This window comes from Aphis gossypii, unplaced genomic scaffold, assembly GCF_020184175.1.
Source record: "Aphis gossypii isolate Hap1 unplaced genomic scaffold, ASM2018417v2 Contig01056, whole genome shotgun sequence".
In the NCBI taxonomy this organism is placed as follows: Eukaryota; Metazoa; Arthropoda; class Insecta; order Hemiptera; family Aphididae; genus Aphis; species Aphis gossypii.
In genome coordinates this window covers 15026-27278 of record NW_026083432.1, presented here as the reverse complement: position 1 = coordinate 27278, position 12253 = coordinate 15026, and the positions used below count along the sequence as shown (strand labels likewise).

The window sequence follows — 12253 nt, the reverse complement described above, 5'->3', positions numbered from 1 at the left end:
TCGAATATCAATATAAATGAATATTTTAAAAGTTTGTCCGACCATATTTATACTCAGTCTCCAATCAACAATCATTTATTGCAATTAATTAAAATAATATCAAAACATTATTTAACCATTCGACTACATCATTACAATAATGTGTTAATAAAACCAAAAACTAGAATTCGATCACACTTAACAAAATTAATAACTTTTCAACACCAATAACCAACATTGTATTTTTATATTATTATTTATTTTGTAAAATTTAGAGGTTGTGTTTATTTTTTAACATTTGAATTATTTTTTATACAAGCTGACCAGTGACCATATATTATTTATTTTATAAAATTGTAAATTATTTTTTTTATTCATGAATGAACTGTCGTATATTGTAGACAGTCGTCCAAATTATTACTTAATATGTATAAAGAAAAATATTTTTAAATAAAACACAGGAGAGGCCGGTGAAGCAAAATGTGCTGAGGCGACAAGAAAAATTTCGTATATAAGACCGCCGTACGCACGGACAGGGGGAGTCCCGCTGTCGCTGAGTGAGTCGGCGAGAGTGTAGGTACGACGATCGCACGTGTGAAACGGCGGTTATAGTACGGACTAAATTAATAGAATTTTTGATTGTTTATTTTATGTTTTTGAGTTTAATAAAAAAGTGTTTCCGACCAGGACAACCCGAGTTGGATATCATTTAAGTCTTCCTTGCGTTCCTACCTTTATATAGGAAACAGCGCCGAGATATACGTACCACGAGTATAGGTAATCTTCGAGTCGTTTCCACTATAAAGAAGCGAAGAATCGACAAGCGCACACCATCGTACCTCGTTAGTTAACAGTGCCATTTTAATTTATTTTAGAGAGTGTCATTAACTAGTGAATACGAGGGTAAAACTTACCTAGTTGGTTATACCGCGTATACTGAAATACCGGTATACCACAGAACCTTTCACAAAGAATATGTGGATCATTATTAAACATTTTAACAAAAATATACAACCAATAATATATTATTTATTTTGAACAATATGGAACTCATATTATATACTAATGTATGAATATTAGTATTATTTTTTGTTATTATTTTACCTCCTAGAGTTGAATATATTGTTTGTTAGGAAACATTTAGAACTTATAATTTAATTTAGGTACTATGCATTAAAATTATACTTACATGACACGGTGATGTTCATATTTAGTTTTTGAACAAATTACAATTTCAACTATAATTGGAATACTTCATCCCAGTTGTATTAAATTAAATCAAAACCATATTATTATATAAACATACTTATAGGTCTATAGCTATTATTTAATATAATTAAATATTTAAACATCGACTATTGTTTTAGTATTTAGTATTAGTACCTATTTACAACCTATAGCGTAACTATTTTAACTATATAAAGCTTTAAAAATTAAAATTAATTTACCTATGGTCTATGCACGTTTGTTATAGAGACATGGAATAAATAAATTACAATATATTTTCTGCCATGATATTACCAACGGATATTTCTATCTCTCTCAGTTAATACTCAGTTGACATACAATAGGCGAGGGGGGTGGAATGCGCGGTCCATAGTTAATAACCTTCTTCTTTCTCTTTTTCCTACAACATTACAACATACTCCCATGTCATCCACCTTTACCATTTTTAAGAACCTTTTTGTCTCCAAAAGCATTTCTAATTAACTTGATCATATGAGCTGGGTCATAAAAGCAATAAATATTTTCTTTGTTAACTGGATTAATAATAAATGATTTTCCTGTACTGAATTGTGTACCCAATGATTCACACATAGATGTGTTTACAGGAGCCCCATCAAATGTAATTGAATGTAAATGAGCACCAGTTTCAGTTATTAGATTAATGGCTTGTTTTAAAATATTTCCAAGCTCAATCCATTCAACCCATCTATTAAAAAGTATCCTATTGGTAACTTTCAGTATCCATTTAAGCCAACTATAAGAAAAACTAATGCATTTTGGCAACAGGTATATCATCTGTTTCATTATATTTGGCATCAGTTCCCATGTTAACATGACCATATATATTTTGCTGTGTGTCAATTTCAATATGTCGCTTGACACACATTTCATCAACCACAAGATTACAGTATACTGGACTTACACTAACTTTTTTTTTTACTTGCTCAAAAGCTTCTGATGTAAAGCCTGGCTTCCCATCTACTACCATATACCAGCGCCTTAATGTACGAGGATGGGGAAGAATATTAGAAAATATTTTTCTTACATACAGATAAGCTGGAGGGGAATAATATTGTAACGTGACTGCAAATTCTTTTATTTCCTTTTTAAATGGTTGTTTTTTTCCTGCTAAAGATCTCTTTACAATAGACTGTAATACATCTGAGCCCATAGCCTAATATATGTATAAAAAAAAAAAATAGTTTAATATTATATTTTGTTAAAATGAAGACCTGAATTATATTTGTTATTTTGTTATTTATAAAATATACCTCCAAATTTATAGCAGCATGCTCAGAAATTAGCAATTTATTTTTTAGCTCAGTTATTATATCCAGCAGCGAAGATACTTTTTTTTTTAGACGTTGGTTTCGTTGACTCAATATTTTATTTTTATGACGAATATTCTGCACAGTTTTTTTTACTAAGCAAAGATTATTTTTTCTTCTTTTAGGAGTTGAAAAATCTACATTACCTAAATCCTCTATTCGGCTTTAATTAAAAATTATTTTTTTCCTTGGTGAAGTTGTCACTTCTACATCTGTGCAGAGATTAAACAGAGATGGCTGGGAAGTTTCAACATTTACATTTTCATAACTGCAATTAAAATCTTATAGTAGATATACCTAGGTAACTAATAAGCTTTTAAAAATAAACCTTAGTGTTCTAGAAGTAGATGGAGGTGAACTATCAAACTCATCACAATTCATTAAACATGGGCTACATATTTGTACTTTTTTAGCATAACTATATGTTCTTCAATCAATTTAGAATTTCTAAAAAGTAAAAATATATTGTAGTTACAATTTTAATATGTCAATCTTCTAAGGATCTTAACCTGGTTGGTACTGCAGTTGTTCAGAGAATATTACGATCATAGCTAAATATAAAATCATTAGCACTAAAATGTGCGCTACAAACTTTCTTCCAATTTGGTATCAATTTTTAAATTAAGTGCATTAAGCCACGCGGTTCTTTTAAATAAATCTTTTGGAAAACTAAAAAAAATGTATTGTTATTACTTATTATGTTCACTATAAATATGTTTAATCAGATATATTATAGTAAAGGCCAGGGCCCCCACAAAAGGGGTTATGATGGTCCTTGAGTACAAGTGCCCATTGAAATTTATTTGTAATTTTTTAAATTTTAATAGAAAAATAAATAGAAAAGTCATTATTAATGTTGAAAAGCTTATGAATCTTGATTTTTTTATAATTTACTACCTGACCTGTCAGATGTTGTCCTGTCTTAACAATGAATATTGCATTTGAATTAAAAATATAATTAAAAAAAAAATATTATTCCAAAAATTATTATATAGATAATAAATTGCAAGGCTGAGCAGTAACGAATTTAAAGTTAAAATTAAGTTAATTAACCGTTACTTTTTTTCAAAGTTAATGTTTACCTTAAAAAAAGTCGTAACTTGCCCGGCCTTGGTAATTGTATTTTTGGAAGTTTTATAAAGGGCCCGGACAAACATATAGTACATGGACCTGAAATTGTATGTGGAGGCCCAGCTAAAGGTATACTAACAAATGAAAAGAAACGTTTTTATTATTATTGCTGGTATTGTAGCAGACACAACAAACTTAGACCATTGTTAATTATTGTTCGGTAAGCAATATAAATTACCAAACTTAAAATTGAAAGTTGGTTTTTATGTAGTACCTAACTTAAATAAAAGACTGCTTTTAGGTTACACTAGTCACTATAAGTCTATAAAGTATACATAAAGAAGTATAAACTAATATAAACTATAAGGTAGTTAAGAGTGATATTTTACTCATTTACTCTGTGTTACGATCAATGACCAATTATAAAAGTTATTTTTAGTTTCTTCTATTATCAATATTGTTATCTACTAGTATTTTAATTTTAATATTTGAACATAACCTAACAAAATTGCCAACTGCGAGAGTGAGAGACCGGCCTTTCTCTCTTCCACATTAAAGACCGCGACCACATGCGTTGTATGCTTTAACATGGCCTATCCATTCTTCTATTATCTATGATATTAATATTATCAATGGTTGAAACGGAGATGATGCCTTAAACCTTTTGTACAGTCGTCTAACGACTAACCGACTGTTATATACACTGAAAAAATATTCAGATGGTATTCAACAAAATTGTTATGTAAATCAATGTAATGTAGCTACAACATAAATTATTTTATTGTAATTTTTATTTATGTCATTCTTATTTAAGCATTCTGTTAAATTTACAAGAATAATTTTGTTAAATTGTTCTATTATAAAGTAGCTGAATTAATGTGTCTATGACCAAATAGATTGTAAACTCTACTCAAAACAAAGGCATTAGGTACAAATCATAATTGAGTAGCATAAACTATTTATTTGGTTATATTTACCGGAGATAATATTATAAGTTTTACCATATTCTACGTAGGTGGTAACATTTGTTAGATTGTAACTATTTATGTTTTGATTGGAAATACCCAACACTCTGCTATCGGTAAAATCGTATTTATTAGATAAACGCGCGCGTTTCCACTGTTTCCAGTGAGTGGTGTGTGTGTGTGTGTGTGTGTGTTTGTAACTGCCATATGCGATCACGAGTTTTCACTTTTTAGAACTTTACATTTTACGATTCTTTGTTCTTTCTAACCGTTAAGTGATTTAATATTCCAATTCCATTAGTTCCATTTGGCATTTATTAGTTGTCATTAATAATTGGCAAGACAACATAATTGACAATAATACCTATGCAAAACGTGTATGTGTATTCATTTGTTCACTCACAATTCAGATGTCGTCGACATGCTTACAGCTTGGGGTTTATCTAATTACATTGACGTTTTCAAAGGTAAATTAAAATAGTGCACACTTATAAAATTGTCAGATTCATATTTGCATGGCTTATTACTACTGCTTATTTTCTATTAGAACAAGATATGGACGTATCTTCTCTGTCGTTATTGACAGAAGATATGATAAAAGAAATTATTCCAATGGTAGGACATAGAGCTAAATTTAAAGGCAATCTCGAAGAATGGAAAAAAGCATTAACTGTAACAAATGAGGTGACAATATTGGTAAGAAAAAAATTAATTGTGTCAATATTTGTTCGATTTACTGTTCAACTTTACTGTTGTATTTTGTGCTCCTTTAAAATTTATTAGACAAATATATTATAATGTAATATTATGATTTATAATAATTTTATTAGAATACCTAGGTACTAATTAGGTTGCACAATATAGCTATTATTATGATATTATATAGCTGGGATTAAAAAATAAATTAAATTTTCTTATTCTCATTCAAAAGTACATAATATAACAATTTTTTACTGAGCATCACACAGTAAGCTTTGGAAAACATATATATCTCAGCTATAGGTAACTATGATCTTGAGTTGTTATGTACACTTATAAATCAAATAAAACTAAAAATTTCATAATAGTATTTTGTATGATTTATTTTTCTTAGGATATTTCAAATCTAACTGGTCTTATAACAAATGAAACATTGTGTCCATCTTCTTCTGGTACATTTTCATCATTATTTAATTCAGATATTTCAAATGTTTTAACCTCCAGTAGTGTTGAAGAATCAAAATCTGAGTCTAGTAAAACTGATTCTTTGTATGTAAACTATGAAGCTCTTCATTGTTTATCATCAAATCTAGATAAGGTATTCAATTCATTATTGTTAGAGATAATTTATGAAATTATTTTGAAACCTAGAATCTGTTTATTGTATGATACCTATTCTGAACTTATACCTATTACCTAGTTTGTCATATTGATATACAATGCTAGACATTAATGGGTTAAACATTAAGTTAAGTAGGTAAGTATCTAACTTTTAACTTTTTTAAAAACTAGCTTAACTTCAATTTTTTTTTTAAGTTACACTTCTAACACAACTTTTAGATTTTATACAGATTTATTACTAATTTGAAAATTGTAAAACTTTAATTAAATTATTTTTAACTTTGTTGAATAAATTTATTTTAACGAGCTAAAAAAAAATGTTAACTTGTCCAGTCTTGTTAATATACTTATTATTTTCTTGCTCAAAGTTTTATGATGTACAATTTTTGAGTTATAAGTTTTAACATTAATTTGACCAAATAGTTTAGTTAATAATATAATCTTTTACTAAAATTCTGGATTAAAGATCTATCTACAGAGTATCACAGAAGGAAGAGTTTTATTGGCTACATATAAGGATTGTGGATTACTTGATAATAACACTGGAAGAAGAAAACTGTGTAATTTAATAGTTCGTAAGGAGCTTCAAGAGAACCCTGAAATAAATATTAATTCACATAAGTTGTTGTCATTATCTGAAGAAATAACTCAAATTTTTCCTAAGGAACATATCAGTACATATTTTATACCTTACATAAATTATGGTAAATAAGTTACATTAACATCTTAGTGGTTAAAACAGACTTTTGGTATTTATAGTTTTATTAATTTTTAATTATATGGGCAAATATTAAAAAGGCAGCCAAGGGTAAACTTTTAGACTGTTTCAATAATCGAAAAAGAGAATACATAAAAGCAGGAATCATAACTTCTACACCAAGACATTCTCCTTTGATTGAATGTAACTTAAACGCATTGTTATCCTCAAGCCAAGAAAATGATACAGAAATTGGTATAGCTAAAATATTTAAATTTAATTTTCTATTTAGATCTATATTTAAATTTTGGACTGACAGTTTTTTTTATATATTATTTGTAATAGTTAATAGTTGTACTAAAAATAATATTTAGTTGATGATCAATTAATTTGGCTTCACAATTCATCTGATCCGTGGGATACTGTTGAAAAATATGGGACTATTACTAGACAAAACCGCTTAAGAAGTGTATTGGACCCAAATTCAAAAGATTTGTTATCAATTTCTAATTACATGAAAAAGTTACCAGCTCTTAAAAAACTTGCTGGTTATAATCTTGTAAGTTAATTTATAACTTATATTGCATAATTTGCTTGGTTAGGTGTACACAATTTTGATTTATAATTTTTTTTCCCTTGTTAATTCAAGATTTTAATTTCTTATATCCTAACAAGCAAAACAATCTTGTAGAAAACTTTCCGTTGCATAAAAGCAAAATACTTAAACTTGGAAGAATCCAGTCTAATAATTTGAAAAATAAATTTTTGAAGAGTATTATAGATGAATACTTAAACTTAACACCAGGTATGAGTAAACTGAGAATTTTTAAGTAGGTACCAATGTTAAGTCATTTTTGTTTGATTATTATTCCAGAAAATGATGAAGCATCATCTTTGGCTGCATTTTTGATATTGTCTTTCTTATTTTCTCCAATTACAACAAAAAGAAAGAGAGGAAAAACTGCTTGGAGGCCTTCAAAGATTGAAATGAAAGATGGATTCATCACACACATAAAGTCCCATACCGAACTCCAAGATACAGTGACTAGGAGAAAAGAAAAATATGCTCAATTAGGAACTACTCTACAGCCTCTTATAATTATTGTTGGACCAAATTGCTATAACATTTCGCAGTATTTTGTTCTGGTAGATGACACATTTTATGTTTTAAATTCTATTTTATCTTCAGTAGATTGTTGTTTCAAAAGAATTCATGCATTAAATCTACAGTATCCTGTCGAAAGTTTACCAATCTGGTCATTTATTCAAAAAGGTTTTTATAAAATTAAAACTCCTTGGGACACAAAGTATGTGTGCGTAAATTCTTTGTTAATTGATTTGGGAATTTAAACATTTATCAAGCGATAATTTTCTTAAAAGTTAGTTTATATTTTATTTTATACACAAGGTTTATGTATTTTTATTTAGTACCTATATACTTAATTTAATTTTAACATGTCTACTTGTTTTGTTTGTAAACAATGTCTTTTGAGTATACAATTATTATGTAAACATTTTACAATATGTCATCCAGACTACGATTTTTTTGAATATACTTGTTCCGAAAATGACTGTGTAACGTGCCACGTACAAGCAGTAGAATGTAGTATCGGATGGTTTATTGTAAAAAATGAAGACTCTTGAAATATTTTCAAAGTGTTTTTTATTGAAAAATATTCCAAGTCCAATTAATTAAATAAATTAAACTTGTGAAAAATCTAGGAGACATAAATATTGAACTGAGTGACGTGAAGGTGCTCGCTCTAACTCTGGTGGATCACCTCTGAAATGTGCCTAATCTGGGCCCCCTTATATATTATCCAGGGACACCCGTGGTACCTTCAAGTCCCTGTTGGTCAGCGTCTCCTACATCCGCTTCTTCCCACGCATCTGCGTTATCCGCGCGACAGTGTGCGTTGTCTATAATATTCTACTGGGTGACAATTACGCATCCACACATGTCGCCAGATAGTCATTATTCTCTAGCGGGTGAAAAGCACACGTGTGATGATACTTGATACTTTCCAATTACAACTTCTCTTTTTAGGACCTGATTTGATGGTTGTCTAGACTCGATTATTGCTGTCTAGACTCGATCATTGCTTTGCTTGGCTGCCCACCCTTAGCATAATTATAAGGATGTAGAATATAATATAGTATTATATTTACCATATAATATATTATACCCCTAGTGTTATGGTTATTATTGGCTACAGTATGTAATAATTTATATATTATATTTAATATAAGTATCAGAGTACATTGCAACTGCAATAGAACTTTTCACCTTATTAATTCGTTTAAAAAACATCTTGCCACTCATAAACATTATAACCCGTGTTCAAAAGTGAAATCACCAAGAGTTGCTTCTGGTGATAATTGTAATACTTCAGTTAACAACAACTGTAGCTCTAGTACACTTATATTATGTAGTAATAATGGTATAGAAACATCCTACACACCTTTTGAAAAAGACACCAGTGGCAATAATTGTTATATACAAGAAGATTATGTTTGCTCATTTTTATCAAAATTATATTCAAATCCTCAGGTTCCAAGAAATGTTGTTCAAACCATTGTAGATGATATGTCACTTATTTTTGATGGTATAAATCATACTTTAAGAAGTAGTGTATCTAAATTACTTTTGGATGGTAATATTACTAATGAATGTTTTGATCATTTTAACTCAATTTTAGAAGTTGTAAAAGATCCGTTTAATGATTTAAATACAGAATACAAACGGTTTAAATACTATACTAAACTTGGTACTTACATTCCACCTCAAGAGTATGTTATTGGAGAACAATTAAATGGAAACAGACAAAATAATAATTTTGCTTTGATTCCAGTTAATTGCACCCAACAATTCATCCCAATAAGACATGTATTTTATAATTTTTTTAAAATGGAAAATATTTTATCTGAAACTTAACTTTATTTAAATAAATGTAAACTTTACAACTCAGCTTTAATGAACTTTACACAGAGAAGTGTTTGGCGCAAAAAACAAAAAGACCACTAATCCCAAATAGTATTGCCAATTTTTCTTTTTTGATGACTATGAAGTTGGAAACCCTTTAGGTAATCATTCTGGAATCCATAAACTTGGTGCTGTGTATGTTTCTATCCCATGTCTACCACCTCATCTCCAATCTTCTTTAAATACTATTTTTTTTAACATTATGTTTCATTCTTCAGACCGACAGAAATTTGGCAATAATATTATTTTTAAACCTGTCATTGATGAGTTAAATTTCTTAAGAGAGACTGGAATTGATATTGATAATTTCTATGGAAATATTAAGTTTGAGTTGGGCCTCATAATAGGGGATAATTTAGGAATCCATAGTATAACTGGGTTTGTTGAGAGTTTCTCAGTAACCCATGTGTATCGTATGTGTAAGATAGAGAAAAAAGAATTGAAAAAGCAGTGTTATGCTGATGATAATCTATTAAGAAATTTAGAACAGTATCACCTTGATGTTATTGAGGGTAATGTTTCTGATAGTGGTGTGAAAGAAGCTTGTGTATGGCATGATGTCTTAGGTTTCAGTGTGTTAGATCAAGTAGGCGTAGATATTATGCATAACTTATTGGTAGGGGTCTGTAAATATGAATTATCATTTTTATTACTATACTATATACAAGATTTAAAACTTTTTTCCTTGCAAGTTTTAAATGAAAGATTGCTATGTTTTGATTATAGCCCTGATAAAGGCAGTAAACCTTGCCTTTTGCATATTGAGCATCTTAAAAAAAATACTCTAAGACTTTCTGCATCAGAAATGATGTCGCTTACACGATATTTAGGTTTAATCATTGGAGATTTCGTTCCTAGAGATGAAACAGTATGGGAACTTTATATTTTATTGAGGAAAATTCTTGACTTACTCTTATCTCCTTTGTTACAAAAATAATGTTGTGTTTTATTACAAACTCTTGTTGCTGAGCATCATGATTTATACATTAAATTTAGCAAGTTTGAATTAAAACCAAAGTATCATTATATGGTACATTACCATACAATGATGGAAAAATTTGGTCCATTAATTTCCCTATGGTCTATGCGTTTTGAAGCAAAACATAGAATTTCTAAAATTTCAGCAAATACTTCTAGCAATCGCCGTAATATATGTAAAACCCTTGCTATAAAACACCAATTACAGTTAAATAACATATTTATTAAAGGAACTTCAAGCGATGAAATAAAATTAGGTCCTTGTACTGAAATTACTGATGACATTGATACACAGGCTATTAGAAATTTTATACAAAAAAATTCACTTGATTCAATAATAAATTGCCCATGGATATCAGTTAAAGGTACACGATACACTCCTAAAATGATTCTTACTTTAGATATATGTGAATTAGATGGTCCAAATTTTGGTATGATAAATAAAATATATCTTTGTAATAACGAATTAATTATATTACAATGTTTCAAACTAAATGCTACAATATTTGATGAACAGTATCATTCATTAGAAGTAGAAAAAGAAATCAATGACAGTATTTTTATTTATTATAATGATTTGGTGTCCTACACTCCAAATCATATTTGTATAATGCCTAATGGAAATATATATATCACTGTTAGAGGTTAAATAATAATATTTTAGTGTATAGGTACTTAAGATATTTTTTACTTATAATTTAATGTTATAACTTATAAGTATATATATATAGTTTTTTTTGTATAAGCTCCTCATTCCATGTATGTGTAATTTGCATATAAAATAAAGCACTTATTATACCTTTATATTTATATTGTAATTTAATTAAAGTTAGGAACCTATACTAAAGTATTAAGTTGTAATGCGTTTGACTGAATTAAACATTTATATTATATGATATATTTTTAGAATTTTATATATATTTTATTATTTATTATTTTATGTATATTTTATTTTAAATATATTTGCATTTTATTTTTGTTTTAATTTATAGTTGTAGGTATATTATTTTACTTATAAGATAAAAACACCTGTCGACAGATAAATATGAACATTTTAGGCTATATTAGGCTTATTAAATGTTGGGATATACTTTAAATTTTACTTCTTACAACATAACTATTCTAAATAGCAATCCCAGCTAAATAATTATGTAGCTGTAACAAAATAATGATTATTTATATTACAATTCATTACTGCAGTACCATAAATTATGTAATTCAATAAAATGTTCTGTAAAACGCACTAAATAATATTGCAATCGTTAATTAATAATGACATTGTTAGTCTAATAATAACTCCGGCTTTACAGAATAAAATGCTGTAAGTAGTAAGTACTATTCAAACGGTTGAATGTTCCCAGACTAATTATTATGGATACAAAATAATTTAGTAACTGCTACAAAGCATAGTGTCTATAACAAAATTTTTTTAGGTAAGAATAAGCTAACTTAATATTGCTATCGTAACAAAAACTATGTTGTCAATACAATGTACTGTTTACAAAAATCAGTATGCAACTTCTATCAAACGAATTGTCGTCACGAGCGCAACCAAAAATCTTGGCTGTGAATGTCGTATTTTGGTTGAATCAACCAAAATTTTTTTTCCGTGATAGTGGATTATTCATTATTAATATATTTAATAAGTAATATTATATTATATTATATTATATTATTAATTATAATAAGTAATATTATATTGTTT

General features: G+C 28.2%; 1 protein-coding gene and 1 pseudogene across 1 annotated transcript; one reads left to right on the top strand and one right to left on the bottom strand.

The window, feature by feature from the left end:
- Positions 1–1781: 1781 nt before the first annotated feature.
- LOC126555745 (uncharacterized) lies at positions 1782–3809 on the bottom strand (annotated as a pseudogene).
- A 3292-nt stretch (positions 3810–7101) lies between these two features.
- On the top strand, positions 7102–7937 carry LOC126555746 (uncharacterized). Its single transcript, XM_050210630.1, has 3 exons — positions 7102–7142; positions 7223–7392; positions 7462–7937. The coding sequence occupies exons 1-3, from the start codon at positions 7102–7104 to the stop codon at positions 7935–7937; spliced, it is 687 nt and encodes a 228-aa protein (XP_050066587.1).
- The last annotated feature ends 4316 nt before the right edge of the window (positions 7938–12253 follow it).

What these genes read in the sequence shown, in the direction of transcription:
- LOC126555746 (XM_050210630.1), top strand. Translation starts at nt 7,102, where the DNA reads ATGAAAAAGTTACCAGCTCTTAAAAAACTTGCTGGTTATAA. An exon ending in AAAAAACTTGCTGGTTATAA is followed by an intron (nt 7,143 to 7,222) that starts TCTTGTAAGTTA and finishes AATTTTTTTTCC; the next exon opens with CTTGTTAATTCAAGATTTTA. An exon ending in ATACTTAAACTTAACACCAG is followed by an intron (nt 7,393 to 7,461) that starts GTATGAGTAAAC and finishes TTATTATTCCAG; the next exon opens with AAAATGATGAAGCATCATCT.